This window comes from Palaemon carinicauda, chromosome 45 (genome assembly GCF_036898095.1).
Source record: "Palaemon carinicauda isolate YSFRI2023 chromosome 45, ASM3689809v2, whole genome shotgun sequence".
NCBI lineage: Eukaryota > Metazoa > Arthropoda > Malacostraca > Decapoda > Palaemonidae > Palaemon > Palaemon carinicauda.
In genome coordinates, this window is record NC_090769.1 from 26,687,750 (window position 1) to 26,705,111 (window position 17,362).

Sequence of the window (17,362 nt, forward strand, 5' to 3'; positions counted from 1 at the left end):
TTTCACACCTTCACATCTTGCAGTAGAGATACCGGGATGATTGAGATTCTCTCAATTCCACCATCGGCTCTCTCATTCCAGGCAGGGGAATGTTTCTCTCAGACTATCCGAGCAGAGCCTCATAGAGAGAGTGTACCTAGGGGTCTTTGACCTTGGGTAACCAGCAAGTGCTGGTCTGGGGGACCTGATCGCGACAGCTTGGAACCTCAAGCTTCCGCTAGTTTTCCCCCCAGTCTCAGACCCCGAGACTCTGGCAAGATGCATTCCGGTGATGGTGGGACAACTTCGACGCCTGCGTCTTCCCTCCTTTTTGTCTGCGGACAATGGGTCTCAACAAAACCAGGTTGTCTGTCAACCTTTCAATGGGAGAGCTCCACTGGGACTATGCGCAGAACGGTTTCTGGACCCTCTGCTTCCCCTGACGGAACTCCCGGGAGAGCTTCTCCCACGGCGCAGACTACTCAAGCAACCACACTGCGACATCTCTCCCGAACCGGGGCGTCGCTTCGGCTTCATGCCTGGAGACACTACGCTTCCTCCTCTAGAAGAGACAACCCGCTACAGTCGCGGTACGGAGGTCGCGTCATCTGCGATAGTCATCCACAGGGGTCTCCCAGGCAAAGTGAAGAGTCTAAGGTGGTTGGTGCCGTGGGAGATATACCTCTTCCCGTGAGGCCTCTTCTCCAGCAATAACGGTCTTATTGCCTTTCGGCGGGAGGAAACTCCTTTCCGCTCTTGGCAATGAAGCCTGTCGCTCAGCCTTTCCCTGACCTTCAGGCTTAAAGGAATAACTTTTTCCTGCCCGCTGGATCTATCCTCGCTCATGCGAAGCTACGATCGTCCCTGCCCTAGTCGGAGGAAGACCTCCAACTTGGAGCATGGCTCGGACTTTTAGTCCTTTAAGAGATCTTCTCAAGACCCTTTTACAACAGGCCTCGGATTGTATTCCGCCTTGGGTCTTCTGCTCACTCTGGCCACGGCCAGTGTGTAAGCAATCTTCTTGGTCTCTTACTACTCCCCCCCTTTCTAAGGAAGAGGGGAAGGCAACATTCAGGCTCGCTCCTGAGTTGTTGGCTAGACTCAGAATCTGAGGGCCCCGACCCTTCGGTCCGATTCATTCAAGATTTTGAGTCTCCATTCTGTGTCTGATGTCCCAAGACCTTCTCTTTCTTGCCAGTACAGGAATCGAGAGGTTAGCGCTGGGAACAGCTGCAGTTTGGCCTCAGTTGCAGCCGATTTGGGAACACAAGGAGGACATGGGGGGAGAGTCACCAGTATACCTCTTCAGCCCGGACTCAAGGACATTCATCTCGACCTGTCTTCAGACCCTCCCCCGTCACGTCGCCCTACAGCACGATGTTGGATACATCGCAACGTCCCTCGCCTTCGAGTAATACTACTCTGTGACGCAGGTGCTACAAGCTGGAGTCTGGAAGCGTCTGATGACCTTCGCAGCCCGCTTCCTGCAGGGCGTGACCCACAGGAGTCTCGATACGTTTTCTATCGCTCTGTGGTGGCTACACAACAGCTGGTCTAACCTCAAGCTCCTTTTTGGACAGGTAGCAGAAGGTTGAGGGCATTGTTATCAGGTTTTAGTCTGCATGAACGAAAGAAGTATGTCTGGCCCTTACTTCTTTCTTCATCATCCCCTCTACGGGGAAGCAGCATCCTGGTCTCTGCATAGCTGACCTCGAACCTCTGCAGGTAAACCATGCTTCCTTGTGTTCCGAGTATTGAGTCAATACTGTCGCGTCCCCCATACCCTGACGAGGTGGTATTGGGAACGTCCTAACCCAGAGTTCCTTCTGGAACTCCAGGTCAACTGCCTAAGACGGGTCACACTTCTTCCTTCACACACAAGCTTACGTAGGCCACATGGTTCCTTGCGGAGCAAGGAACTTGTGAGGTGCAGGGACTCCTTTTCTCGAGTGCGACTCACTCGGATTCTGAGTCCCCGGGTAAAGCCAAAGCCAGTATGGCTGGGGACTTTCCACCCTTCCTAAGGGATAAGTCACCCTTTGTAAATAGCGTGGTTTGTATTTCGGTTACGGAACAAATGACAAATTCGAAGATAATTTGTATTTTTCCTAACCATACAAACCTTAGCTATTTACACATATTTGCCCGCCAGCCCTGTCCCCCAAGACAAGTCCTACCTCTAAGTGAAAGTGAGTATTCACCTGTGTGTGAGGGGGAGGAGGGGTAGCTAGCTACCACTCCCCTACCCCCCCGCTAACTAGCGCGGGGGTAATACACCCTCGTTAAATTCTAATGGCTCGCCATTTCAGCTACGCTAAAAGTAATAACCCTTTGTAAATAGCTAAGGTTTGTATGGTTAGGAAAAATACAAATTATCTTCGAATTTGTCATTTTTCTTCATCAATTGAAATAACCATTTGTAATTTAACTTTTCAGCTTCAACTTCGCTTGCAAGCGAAGGGTGCGCATGACCTTAACTTGTTCGCTCCCTCTTAGGAACCCCCTTTCCGCTGGAGGGTTGAGTGGCTCTCTCTAGTAGTTTGTTTTGTTAGGTAATTAATTAATTGCAATTCTTGTGTTGCAGTTTTTCACGCTGTAGCTCTCATTCCCCCATTGATTCGGCCAGGGAAGGGAGTGCGCAGTCCTTAATTTGTTTCTGTTCTCTCAGGAGACATCTTCCCCATCCGTGGATTAGGTGCTCCTTCCAAGGGAGTTTTTCTTTGTTCGGCCAAGATAGCTGACATAGAAGAGCAGTGCTGTTCATTCCTTTGGAACCTGCTGTCACTTTCCTGTTCTCCTACGCCTGTGGCAGCTCCTAATCAGCATGCTAACCTTGATGAACTGGCTCTGACTACGTTTTCTCGGGTAGCGCTTAATGCAGACCTTTAACCTGAATGAGGATTGTTGATGGGAAGCAAAGAACGCTGCCCGGAGGTCTGCCTCCAGGTGTTAAGCTACTATCCTTTCCAAGGGAGAGCTATCCTCCCCAGTTGTTGGGTTGCCTCCCTTCTAAAGGAGAACTTCCCTTCACCTTATGTCTAGCAACCTTCCTGCCAGCAGGAAGAATTGCTGTTAACTGCATCTCATCGACTGTTGCAATTTCTTCGCCTAAGACTACACCCCTTCATGCTGAGCCGACTCTTCCACCTTCCGTGTATCATTAGGAATAATACAAATTACTTCCAAATTTGTCATATTCATACACGTCTTAGATGAATGTGTGTGGGTTCTTTGTTACCAAATTTTCTTCAATTGACAGCAGGAACCTACGAGAAGAAACTGTAGGAACTTTAAGCGAGTTCCACGTAACAAGTTCTCCAACCATCACTTCAGATCTGTTTTCAATTCCCAAGGGACCTTCACTAGCACTGCAGGAGGGTCTGACACTTGCGATCACTGATGTTTTAATGTCTACTTCAGTGAGGCAAGGTGGATTTTCCAGAACAGAACTAACTTCTCGAGAGAAGTGAGATGGCCTACGAGTCTCCATCAAGAATGAGCTGGGAGAGCTTCCCTTTTGAGAAAGGGTGCTGTTACTTGTCAATCCTAGTATTTTGACAATGGATAAGTTCTGACTCAGCCCAAGTCTAAATTCATACCCAGGCAACAAAGACGAATCGTCGCACATACATTATTCCCGCAAGCAGGCTCATTTTCTAATGCTTACCCGGAGGCAAAGAAGTTAGGTATGTATAACTGCTCGTGGTCATTGTGCATGCGAGAAAGAGATCTTTCGACCGACAAGGCTTATAGACCATCTAACTAGAACTCCGTTTTAATAAATCCTTAGTTTCGATGGCAATATTCCTTATAGGAAGGCAAGTTATGCATTACTCACTACCTTCCCGTAACAAGATCGCCAATAGGCAGTCTACCCTCAAGCAGACTTTGCCTTCATGCTGTGCAGTTCCTTCCTAGCTTTCCGATCGGCTTAGTTTTTTTGTTTTTTTTTTAATACTGTACTTAGCCTCTGAAACTTCACACAAGTGATTGTTTCTAGGAAATGAACATCTGAAGCTTAGACCACTATAGCCAATTTATTGGAAACTAAAAAATGCAAACTTTTTCATCGATAGTAGGAAAGGTCTCGATTGTGAATGTTGATCAACGCTCTCCAACAGAGTTCCGGACCCAACGAATAATTCGGGCTATGCCCTTATGTTCATCCTGCCTCCCGAGTCTGTGGTTCTAGTTCATAGATGGACTTGCATACATTACCTATCTAATAATAGATTGAAGATGTCTCGATCTTACCTTTCGGAAGTAGCTCTTTAGCTCCATGCGATCGGTCTCTTGCCTGACAGCAATTGCTAAGGATATTCGCTGTTATAACATCTCCCTCTGATTAAACAGCAAACGCATCTCAAAATTGTTTAATAAAATTTCCAATATGAAATAATTTTAACGATTATAACCAGCTATTGTTAAGGGAGATTTTGATCCCAGACCTATTGCTCACAGAGGCTCCGAGGGAGCCCAATCCACTTCCTGAGCAACTCTGACAGCCACTTGTGAAGATATTCCATTAAGTGGTAACATCACTACGGTTTCACGCCTGGAGTTTATCCAGCAACTGCTCACAAAAAAAGGCTTTGTGAAACCAGTTGCAAGACTTAGGATACCTCCAGGAGTCGATGACTAGTGTACCAGGCGAAGGGGTCTGTCATTTGCGGTTGGTGTCGTGGATGGGGGTATTGCTCCACTCAGTGTCTCTATATTGTACCTCTGGGAGGAGAAACTATTCAGTTCCAGCAATGAAAAGCTATTGCTTGGCCTTAAGCCATGTATATAAACTAAGTGGAGTTAACACTTCCTCCTTGACGGAATTGTCATTCATGCGAAACTTTGAGCGTACCTGACCCAGTCGTAAGTCTGGCCACCTCCGTGGAACGCTGTCTAGGACTCATGTTTGCTAAAAGGAGCCCCCTTAAAAGCCCCTTCGTCAACCCTCAGACATAGACTTGACTGTAAAGACATCTTCCTTCTAGCTCAGGCCTCTGCGAGCTACATGGTCTCTCCTCCAATATCCCTCATTCTAGGGAATGAGGGCAAGTCACACTGTTTCATTCAAAGGGGGGTGTAGCCAAGACTCAAAATATGCCTGTAGCAAATCCTAGGTTTGGGCCTTTTCAGATTGAGTCTTCAGCCTGTAACAGATGATTCTGATCAACTGTTGTTATGCCCTGTACAAGAGGAGCCCGTCCTCAGCTCAACTGGGATTTCTACTAGTGACAGGCTGTCAAATTGAAGAGCAAGTTAGTTTTTGTCAGAAATGGTTGTGCGAAAGTCAGGAGCTGCGCATAGTGCGTAATGACAGAAGGGGGGAGGGGGGTCAGACCTAAGCTTCTCATGAGAACATTTATGGCATGGACACTTATGGAAAAGGAAGTTTAAGTTCTGTAACCTTTCCCATTAAATATTTAAAGTTACTGCTTTTTCAGGCCTAAGAACTAATTTAGTACAGTAACTGCAAGTTGGTTCCAGTTGGCAACGGAAGTACATCACTGGCATTTGGTTCTGTAGAATCAAGTGGCTACGTGATGTAGTGGTGACACTTTCAGGCGATACAGATGAGTAAAAATGCACGGTTAAGGCCACGTTCACCTGTAGAAAGCTTTATCACTTTGGGATGTCGTGGCGGATATCCTTACACTCCTCTGTTCGAGGAAACACCATTACCCTCGACCATATCTTTGAGGTCTTCAGAGGCGTATAAGATGACATCTTTATCACTACGACAGCAGAAATCAGTAAAATAGATATTACCTTGCTGCAAAATATCGGAAGAGTTAAGGCCTTGATTTCCGCTAAGCACACTCATTTAGAGGGAGATCTGTTCCAATGTCACGTGATGTTAGTACTGTACCAAGAGTCTATGTTAAAGGAGCTGTATCACCATGGGTAAAATCAGGCTGACTATGTACCATAGGAGACAATACATCAATCAAATTAATGGCTTGCTCAGTAAAACCATCCTTGGTTACTAGAGCCTCAGGAAACTAACAAAGAAGAATCTGAGGGACTCATTGTGTCACACTTCCATTTATCGGCCTCCAAGAGAGGAAGCAGAACAATGTCTCTGCATCCTTGCAACAAGTGCCATACTTCTCTCGAAGAAGGCGATCAATCTTTGCAAAAATCACAAGTTGGCTGGCCAGCAGCATGGGTAAATAGCTGATAACCACAGTTGTGCTTCCAGTATTCCTATTCCAAGAATTCTTTTTATTTGATTATACCCAACCAATTTAGGAATAAACTCATAATTGAAGTTTTGTACTTACGTAGGAACAACTACAAGTTTCATTAGAAGAGTTCTTTTTCTATAGCGAATTTGTGACTATTTAACACTGAAAATCTTCATATGAAAACTACTACATTATATATTGCCATATGATAATCTTGAGTCATGATACACCCAATGAATAAAAAATTAACCTTAAGACTAAATACAGATTTCAAGGGGAATAAAAAGTGCCTTTTCACTAGCAATTTATTACAAAGCTGTGAAGTTTATGATCTTGGTCTTTCCTTCTTCTCCTTGTACAGGGCAAGCAGGGAAACATTAGCCACTTTCACCACCTTGAATCGAATACCTGAAAAATTAAGTTTACAAATTAATACTGTAATGAAAAATGCCAATTATTACTAGATAAGTTACAATGGAGAAGCAGGATGCTATACTATCAGGGCTCCAACAGGGAAAAACAGAGATTACTTGACTATATGAGAAGTAATGAACAATTAAAATCAACTATTTTTTTTTAGAAGAGTAACATTAAAAAGTTTTACATCTTTCATATATAAAACTATAAAAAGACCAACACAATTGGTGTAAGTTTGTACTTTCAAAGTATAAGTTCTACCGATAAGGATGTTATTGGAAAAACTTGGTCACAGATGGAAAAAAAAAAAAAAAAAAAAAAAAAAAAAAAAAAAAAAAAAAAAAAAAAAAAAAAAACTCCTAGAATACTCTAGCATTGAGCCTCATGATAGAGAAACCCTGACTATTAAAATTAGCTGCATACCTACTATTACAAACATAATCCCTGACTATTAAAATTAACTGCATATCTACTATTACAAACATAATGGTACATATAATGGTTTATGTAAAATTATGAAAGACCCTTCCCATGCCATTCATTATTTAAACTAATAATTATATACATATACAGTACACTATTTGACACTCAAAACTAGTTATAATGCCTACCTGGGATATCACCCACAGCATGACCCTTACGACCGAATCCTGCCACTAATACTTCATCGTTCTCTTCAATGTAATTTAGGCAACCATCCCGAGGTACGAAGGCAGAGATCTTCTTACCATTTTTAATGAGCTGAACCCTTACACACTTACGAATGGCAGAGTTAGGCTGTTTGGCTTCAATGCCACTGAAAGGTATTAAAAAGATCAGATTAGCATTATACTAAATATACTTGTTCTCTTACTACGAATAACATAAAAATTATAAGATTTAGTAGTTCTATTAAGTATAGCTTTGCACAACTTAAACTTGGAATTGTAATGAACTATATTTTGTGAAAAATTATTTCTAGTGTTGTAGTAGAATGCATTCTTAAACAAATACAGTACAACAATCTTAGAAAAGTTTGTGACTGCTTCATAACTTGTTTACAATCATTAAGACTATCAACAAACAATACTGTGTAGTTAAAAAATTATCTTTGATCAATGTTGGAGAAAAAGAGAAAAAAAAAAAACCACATTGGTTCATATTAATATTGTTGTGAAAATATCTATGATATAGTAATCACATTTCTATATCTTTGAATACAGCACCACTTGCATAAGCAAGTTCAACTGATAAATTACAAACTGCTTGGTCCAGCCCACCCCATATCACAAAACAACGCCGTAACATTTTATACTTACATCTTTTCCAAAACAATGCCCTTAGCATGTGAAGCACCACCAAAAGGATTGGCCTTCCAACGGGTGCCCAAATGTGCCTTTTTATAATCCTTATCGTGCCACCTCTGTTCTCTTCTGTGGTTTACATGCTTGCGAGCAGTGCGGAGTCCTCGAGGCTTACCTGCAATAAGAGGTATTGGTATAACAAAACCGTGCAGTCTTTCACACAATAATACAAATATCATATAAAGATAAAACTAAATTTTCTATTTCTAGTTGAAAATAGGATACTCATATCACACAACATAGGTTCCTTCAAGTTATTACAGTATCCACCAAAGGTAAACAGACAAGGCCTACCATAAGAGCGTTTAATCCATGTCTAATATTTTTCAGAAAACCAGAATTATAAAAATATGTCGACCGACCAAGGGCGGCAGCCAATGGTTGTGACTGTCTCTATACAAGAGTTGCAGAGTGCTTGGGGGGAGGGGGGGGGAAAATGCCACATATATATATACTTTCAATCAGAATTTTATAACTTTTATAGTTTACATATAGTATGAATTTATCATTCTGAAGAAATTTTAAGGCAATTGGTTGATTAGTTTCAATTCAACTGAAGAAAAAATTTTAAATTCCAAAATTATTCAAGTAATTGATTTCTAAAGCTAAAACTTATTGACTTTGAAAGAATCTAACAAGGAAAATGATTTCTAAGGACCATCTTTTCCACAATAGTGAAGAATAGAGTTGTATATTTTTATTTTTTTTCCCTTGAAAAAAGTTAAAACTCCCAACTCCATCGCTTAAATACCCAATTACTGTATAAATATTCTATTCCCGACAAAAAATAAGTTTTTCTCCTCTTTGAATACCATATTAATCTTTGAAATGTTCTAAAGTTATAACTATTTGAATGGGAAAAAGTGAAACAGTAAAGGAGCTTTTTTATGTTCTTTGTTTTTGCACTTCCTGGGGATAAAGCATTGCACTCATTGCATGAAATGTCAGGGGTAAAAATTCATGAAAGTTAATGATTGATAGGATGCAATAGAAGACTTTGGTTGCATTTACTAATTTAAGTTTATTTAAAAAATATGTCCAAAAATATGGCCAAGGTCAATCTAAAGTATGTATATACCACCCAGTTTTAAAACCAGAGGGGTCAGGGTTTTAAATGTCGCATCTTCGTTATTTCTCAATAATTTGACTTACAAATGGTAAATATGATAAGATAGGCCATAAATGACCAAGCGAATTTACTCTTTTTCATTCATTTGAAAAATATTTGCACAAAAATAATCAGGTAGGACCCTTAAGGTTTGTTTGTGTGATTGACAACCCATCTAAGGGATCCATACTGAGAAGCAATTCAATTGTATAATTATTAATCTCTTTGGGGTGTCTGCCGTTTATGGGGACAGGTATATCTTTCTTATTACTAGCCAAATCGTATTTCATTATGGGGTTGATGTTCTTTACAATTTTCTAACATACCATAATATGATGTTAATTTATCGTTTTGACTAATAACACAATTACCTTTACCACGGCAATATTTTCTAAGTTCAGCATGGTCCGTACGCAAGTCACGGGTAGCTCCTGCTTAGTTTCCAACTTTCCCGATAAACAGAGCCCGTGTCATCCCAGTCTAAGAAACGTTCGGTTTTACAAATTAATACTGTCCCGTCAATCTACATATTTACCCCTTAGTTAAGTATGTAGTTTTTAAGGACACGTCATGTTTAGTGACATTTGATACTGCTGGGATATTTATCATGAAATGTTATGTTAGAAAAAGGCCGTTACAATGCGTCGTACGCTGAAGCCACGGCCAACTTACTCGGTCGTAAAACTTCCCGCAATCATTGTTTCCTGCCTGATTATAATAACACACGTTTGGCGGCGCTCGATTCGCATATCAGCTGGTCGCGCAAGCATGAACAGTTTTCGATGTTCGTGCGTATGTTTTCGCTAATTCCAACAATTTTCATTTTAATCTCTTGTTAAGATTGTTATTTCTTTCGAAATCGTCCCAAAATTATGCCGAATACTATTTTGTTTTATATACAAACAAAGGTTAGGTTATCCAGCATCTAGTTAAGATATTTCGTCAGATAAAGCCAGTGTCAAACAAAGCAACCGAACTAACCCTTTCGTGGGCCGCGTGATTTCAAATTTTTAATCCCCCCCATGACCCGAGATTGACCTACAGCCGACCCTTTCCAACTCTAACCGCCGTGATGGATAGACCTGTTCCGTATAGTTTCTCTGTGAGTGATATTTTCGAGTTTATCTCCCGTATTGATCAGATTGATGCAATTAAGACCCCCAGATATATACATCTAAGTGATTTCACTCGTGTTACCCCCGAATTCTTTCACTATTTATTTCGAGAAGGCCTCTTAGGGGATTTTAGAGGTACATGTAAAAAGTGTAAAACAGGTGATGTGGCCCTCATGCGTGATGGCTGCAATGTGGGCAATGAAAAATCCAATTATTTCTGGAGGTGTAGGAACCGCAAGTGTCGCCGAAAGTTCACAATGCGGCATAAATCATTCTTTGAGTGAAGGACCAAGAACCGGAGGATTTTGGTTTTAGCGACTACGAAATTTAAGGTAAGCCTGAGTAACCTATAATATGATCATGTGGATAAGATATAATTTTGAGTGCTGCCCAAAGCTTCTTTTCTGTAGGAGAGAGACTTACGAAGGGGGTCCGGGGGCTTGCCCCCGGGTAGGGGTAGTGACCTGGGAACTACTAGGATTGGTTAGGTTTGGTTTGTGGGGTTTGTATGTTAGCAACAGTGTTTGGGGGGTCGCAGGGGGGCGTCAGCCCCCCCGTTTAGTTCACGATGAAGGTAAGGACATGGCTTGTAGGTCAGGTTAGGAGGGGAATTTTGGGTTAGTTGTCCATTTTTCTCGCACATTTCCGACATCCATGACCAGAGGGTTCCTAATATGTAGATTGTTGGGACAAGCATTTACAAAACCAGTGAATTTAATATTTCATTCCGTGATCATTCCCGCGAAAAAGAGCAGATTTCCCTACTTAGTTTCCAACTTTCCCGATAGATAGAGCCCGTGTCATCCCAGTCTAAGAAACCTTCGGTTTTACAATTTAATACTGGTTTTACAATTTAATACTGTCCCGTCAATCTACATATTTACCCCTTCGTTAAGTTTGTAGTTTTTAAGGACACGTCATGTAATCATTCCCGTAAAAAGAGCAGATTTTGGACTTTTTTTTACTCGATTTCAAGAAACATTCAGTTTTACAATTTAATACTGTCCCGTCAATCTACATTATTTAACAAATCATTCCCGTAAAAAAAAAAGAGCCGATTTCGGACTTTTTTACCTCGATTTTCGGCCGGTCAAAGGGCTGTCCCCATAAACGGCAGAGGCTCCAATCTCTTTAACATAGAATTTTAAGCTGCTAACTGACCTTGTACCAAAGTCGAATGCAAGACATACACGACGGATATTTATTGAAGGGTTATGCAACAGTGGTGGGAGTTCTAACAGTTTCAAAATTCTGTACATAACTGCAAAACCACATTCTAAATAGTATTCAAACAAGGTCCCCCACCTGGAACTACAGCCCACTTAGGGTCCCCTCAGATATCCAGGTTTTCCTTAACAGTACCCCAAGACAAGTTGCAACCCTCACCAGTTCCCCTTCTAAAATTCAAGTTTACAGAAGTTTATCAGAGTTTAACATGTCCTTAAAGTTTTTAAAATTACGAGTATTTGTATATCAGCAGCCAGTTCCTCCCATGTGGATAAAAAACCAACAACTAACCTAAACTTCCCCCCAACCTACAAGCTGTGTCCTTACCTAATGACCCTTGCAACCCCCTTACACTGCCACATTCTTAGCCATCTTCAAACATACACCTTTCTACCTATTAATGTTTAAATCACCTATAAACATATTAGAAACATTCCTTCCAAATGAAAAATGGCAACTTTTTGGGGATATTATAAACACATCTAAAAGAAAATCTTAGTAGCCTTTCAAACATAGTCGCAGGCAGAGCTAGTATCATTAGATGTAGAGGTAGATTGGGTTTTACTTCTGACAAATTTCAAATAGAATAGATCTTTCCCTTGAGCCCCCTATCCTATTGAAGATAGACGCTAATAATGCAGTCAAAGACTAAGGAAAAACTTTTAGCTCCTAGTTTTAATCATTAAACCTGCCATTAGAAGCTCCTTCAAACTCTTGAGAAAAATTCCGATATACTGTACTTGTTCAAACATAATGAGTTCCAGTTTTACAGTATTCATAATCTCCTGGTTACACATTTCCAATTTAGCGATATGTAGTGTTATTAAGAACTTATTTATCATATGAATTATGGAGAAATGGAAGCAAATCTAACATACGAACAATGACAAAATATTCGCAAATATGGATAATGCGTAGCAAAACACACACCACTTAAACCAGAAAAGAGGAGCAGAGATAGAATGGTAAATTTCGAGAGAAGTGAGCCATACATGAGCAAAGATAAACTGAACAAAGTGAATAATTAGAATGACAAGAAACTGGTTGCCCACGTGGCTAACGAGCATAGAGCTACGTACTGCTTTCCAGAAGAGGAACATTGAGATACTGTAAAGTTAAATTTTGACCGGAGCGCGCCACGGTGAAGCAAAAACCATTAAGTGATTGAATAGTGTTAAATTCAGTGGCCTAACACAAATGTGAATACGCTTCAATAAAGGAGCACTTGTATTACAACAGCTATGAGCAACTCCCTAAAAAATGGGATGGAAATATCCATGTCTATGCTTCCAAAAAAAGTGTCCTTCTGCAAAAGTCGTTTTAATTTCTTAATTTTTTATGATATTCAGATAGTATTACAATTACTAAACATTAACATATAAAACCAATTGTTCAAAATACTATCAATATACCTTGTACAAGTCTCCTTTTCTCCGTAAGGATAACTGAACTATCGTATAATTTTACCAAGATTGGTCAGGAAAAAGTCGAACCAGGGTAACCATCAGAAAATTGGCAATCAACATTGAGAGGAACCACCTGTCAAAATTTCAAGAAATATTTTACGGAACTTTATAGCATTTTTAAAGGAGAAAAGGACCTACTTACAGCAATAGTCAATGATATGGAAGAAAAAGAGAGGAAGTGGTGGATGCATGTGAAGAAGTATGCTGAAGAATGTGGGATGGCGATGAGAGAAGTAAAGAGATGTACGAAAGAGGACATAAAGAAGAGAACAAGAGAATGGGACACAAGCAAATGGAAGAGTGAAATGGAGTGTAAGGAGAGTTTTTGTATAAAAACTGGAAAAGTGAAATCAAGGAGGAGGAAGTGTATGACAATACATTTTCGCCAATTTTATTATTCAGAGCAAGGACAAACTCATTGGGCTTGAATATAAGAAACAGACAGCAAGATGGAAATATAAACTGTGTATTCTGTGAGGTAGAAGAAAATGCTAACCACTTTATATTATATTGTCCTCAGTTTAGTGATATAAGAATAAAAGCAATTGAGCTTCAACAACCATACGAAGAAGATAGTGCACAAACAGTTGGAAAATTCCTTTATTGTGAAGAGAATATTGAAAATAAGAAAAAGTATACTACAACAAATGTGGATGAAGAGAAAAACTAGTGAAAATAAGGAACACACAAAACTAAAAGACACAGAGGCGCCGTTGTAAAGGCTATGCCTCACCTCAGAACCTGAACGCCAGAGGATAAAAAAATTTAGTCCGATATAGCCAGATACAAATGAGCAGGAAATTTCACATACAAGAAGCTGCCTATTAAAGGATAATGGATTCAAATAAGTGGGTTTGAAGCTATCTACTTTTATGGCCTTACCAAAGTCATGATTACCATTGTATAAATACCTGTCATGGTCTACATTGTAGGTGTGAGTTAATCAGGCATCAGCTCATTAATATAAACTATTTTAGTAAGATAAGTGGTGCCACTAGAGCAGTTGAACCATATCAAGTTTACCTCATCTTCGTGCATAAATTATAACAAGAACAGGATAATATTCAAGTCTGTATGAACAGTCATGCTCCATATTTTCAACACTATCACTAAAAAAAATAATAACCGGGGGGAGGGGGGTGTAAATACGTTAAAAGTACACTGCTCGTAGGTGAGGTTAGGGGGATTAGATTAGGTGGTGAGGGTGTCTGTATGCTAGTGGCCACCTGCATGTATGATCACGGCTAACTTAGAACATGGCAACGTAATGGGGATCGCAGGGGAGCGTTAGCCCAACGACCCTTTCTTAAGTAGGTAAGGACACCACTTGTAGGGTTGGGTAGGGGGAAAGTTGATGTGCATTTTGAATCAACAAGGGAGAAACTGGCCGCCGATATACAAAGGCCCCAGGTGGTGTTTGATGGCATGAAAGGTCCTGTCCAACATCATACAAAAGCCTACGAAATTGCTCATACAGGAGAGCAACCAGTTTTATAAAATCTAGTTCAAAATTGGTCAGCCTGTGATCACAAAATATTAATCTACGGTATCCGGTAAAGTTTCGACAGTATATTACTAGAAATAGGATTTTTTGGTATAGGGGATATGGAAGCTTGTTCTATAAACTTACGGCTACATACTGTGGATATTTAATTTCTGTAGTTTAAAAATGATTTACTTATTTCAATTTACGAGACTATAAGACGCTAAAAGGGCGGTTCTCAAATTAAAAAAAAAAAAAAAAATCAAATAACCATATGATCCTCACATGCCGTAGTTACAGATCCGAACTTTCGTGTATAACAGCATTTATAATAGCAACACGAGGACCACCATCTCCCATGAAATAAAATTATCACACAAAATCACTAGTTAAACATGCAATAGATATATATCAAATAATCTAGTAGAAAGGTCCAAGCGGTATCGTGGCTGAAGACTACGGGACACGTGAGACGGCGGTAATCACAAACACTGCAGTTTTCAGAAATATACGACACATTATACAAGTTTAATTACATTACAATGCGCAAGTAGTAACAACACTACAAGGGATAAACTTCAGAATTTTCAAAATTCGAAAATAAGACAAAAAATGGTCTAATTGAAGGAAAAATAGTCGTACCCATCTCGACGGTATGGTTGTTGTTGAGTGAAAGAACAGCGTCCAACAGCAAACGTCTGACCGTAGGAAGGAGCTTTAATGTTAAAGTATATTTTATTATTATATATAATATATTAATATGAATAAATACTTAAAATAATATATTAAACAATAAAATATGATTAATTTAATGAAATTTAATCATTATCTTCCAAATGAGATATGAAAAGAAGTGGTTTGTAGTATTATTGACAATCATATGATTGTTTTTGCTAAAATTGCAGCTTGTCAAGAGAGTTCAGCGGTTAGTATTTCGTGATGCCTCTCATTTTTTTTCATCAATCTGTTAATATTAGTTTATCCTCTTTAATGTTGTACAGGAGAAATAGTGATTGAAAATTCGAAATGATTTTCTTCAATTAACTAGCTACAACCACACACATTGTGTGTGTGTGTGTGTGTGTATATATATATATATATATATATATATATATATATATATATATATATATATATATATATATATATATATATATATATATATATATATATTCAGGAAAAGCAGGATGGCTTAAGTCCTATAAGGGGTTGAGGGCTCCAGCAGGGAAAATAGCCCTGTGGGGAAAGGAAATAAGGAAACAGAATAATGTGCCTGAAAGTAGGCTACTCTTAAGCAAGACAATTCTAACTCAAGAGTGTGGAAGACCATGACGCAGAGGCTATGGTACTACCCAAGACTAAAGAACAATGGTTTGATTTTGGAGTGTCCTCCTAGAAGAGCTGCTACCATAATTAAGTAGTCTCTTATCTTTTGAACTTACTGAGTGAAGAGTAGCCAGTGTAATTAGAGCAGTAGTTAACCTATTGAGTGAGAAAGTATTTTTTAGTCCTCTCGGTGTTAACAGGTGTACGAGGAAAGAGGAAAACGTGTAAACAATAGGCTTGACTGTTCGGTGTATGTGTAGGCAAATGAAAAATTGGCTATCCAGATAAGGATCCAATGTAGAATTTCAAAAGTTCAAACTTGCAGTATTTATTCTTTTTATGTTGAACAGGCTGACCTATGTCTCTTTTCATAGTTTATTTATATATATATATATATATATATATATATATATATATATATATATATATATATATATATATATATATATATATATATATATATATATATATATATATATAATCTGTTTTAATGTCACTGTTCTGGAAATATTTCATTTTAGTTCATTTCTTTTCATGTAGCCTAGTTTATTTCCTTTCCTCAGTAGGCTATTTTTTCCTGTTGGAACCCCTTAGACCTCTTGCAACCTACTAGGATTGTAGCTTAGCTAGTATTAATAATAATAATATCTGGTCAGTCAAAGGACCCAATTAGAGTACCTATATAAAACAATATAGGTACTCTTGACCCAATTACTCTCTAGCGGTAATATCTCAGCGGGTGTCTGGTGCCTTGGCTAACCTACTACCAGCATTTAATTTCCTTATTTCCTTTCCTGGCTGGCCTATATTTCCCTGTTGGAACCCTTGGGCTTATAGCACCCTGCCGTTCCAAACAGGGTTGTACCCCAGCCAATAATAATATCAATGTGATGTAGTTAAAACATTTTCAGTCTTCATGGAGTGAGAAACATTACAAGAATCTGGACCGGCCACTTTGCAGTGGGCGTTAGAACGATCAAGTGACAATTGTTGTGACTTCTGCTTAACTCCTGACTGATCTCCAAAATGATCGGTGTACGGCTGCTTTCGTTATTTCTAACTTTATACTTATGTGATTTATCTGTCGCCAAAGATCACGTACCTGTGCTCATATGGAATCAAAATCAGTAAGTAGTTTGATATATGAAAACATCTTTAAATATGTTTATTTGCTTTTATTAGCTTAAGGTAGGGCAACGCCCGAATACCTGTTTTAAAGTTTACCATTAAGGGTAGCCGATATGTCTTGGCTTAGGTCACTTTCAATTTTCTATTCCAGAATAAATAGGGATGGCTTTGCCAAAGATGTGTTTAAAATCTTTATTAAGACTCCCTGGGCTATTTTTCCCTGTTGGAGCCCTTGGGCTTATACTGTACCATCTTGATTTTCCAACCAGGAGTGTAGCTTAGCTAATAATAATAATAATAATAATAATAATAATATAATAATAATAATAATAATAATAATAGACTTAACAAGGGGGATAGCCTGGTTCATAACTTCTCACTCGGCAAAATAAGTTTCCGGACACTATCACATAATAGGTGCAAAGATTCTAAGCTTATAGATATTAATGTTGTTAAACTTTTTTTACATGTACTATAAATAACATTTTTAATAAAAGTCTCTCTCTAATTTTATTCCATTATGGCATGATTCACAGACTGAGGCTGTCTATCCGAAAATTTTTAACTTACTCCGCCCCCAAGCAT

At 39.3% G+C, this 17,362-nt stretch overlaps 2 protein-coding genes across 2 annotated transcripts in view; one reads left to right on the top strand and one right to left on the bottom strand.

The window, feature by feature from the left end:
• Positions 1-6,455: 6,455 nt before the first annotated feature.
• Positions 6,456-15,061, bottom strand: LOC137634981 (small ribosomal subunit protein uS12). The gene is made up of 4 exons (XM_068367581.1): positions 14,966-15,061; positions 7,880-8,039; positions 7,193-7,377; positions 6,456-6,572 (listed from the first exon to the last, which is right to left on the bottom strand). Exons 1-4 carry the CDS (start codon positions 14,967-14,969, stop codon positions 6,490-6,492), a joined length of 432 nt encoding a protein of 143 aa, XP_068223682.1. The 5' UTR covers positions 14,970-15,061; the 3' UTR covers positions 6,456-6,489.
• A 1,556-nt stretch (positions 15,062-16,617) lies between these two features.
• The window catches only part of LOC137634771 (V-type proton ATPase subunit S1-like), a 47,912-nt gene continuing 47,167 nt past the window's right edge, over positions 16,618-17,362 (top strand). Inside the window, exon 1 of the mRNA XM_068367301.1 lies at positions 16,618-16,776. Coding sequence (XP_068223402.1) covers positions 16,676-16,776 — 101 coding nt within the window. The 5' untranslated portion in view covers positions 16,618-16,675. The remainder of the gene's footprint in view (positions 16,777-17,362) is intronic.

Coding starts and splice junctions, on each gene's coding strand:
- LOC137634981 (XM_068367581.1), bottom strand. Junction 7,378..7,879: donor GGCATTGTTTTGGAAAAGAT/GTAAGTATAAAA, acceptor AATACCTTTCAG/TGGCATTGAAGCCAAACAGC. Junction 6,573..7,192: donor TGCTGTGGGTGATATCCCAG/GTAGGCATTATA, acceptor TTAATTTTTCAG/GTATTCGATTCAAGGTGGTG.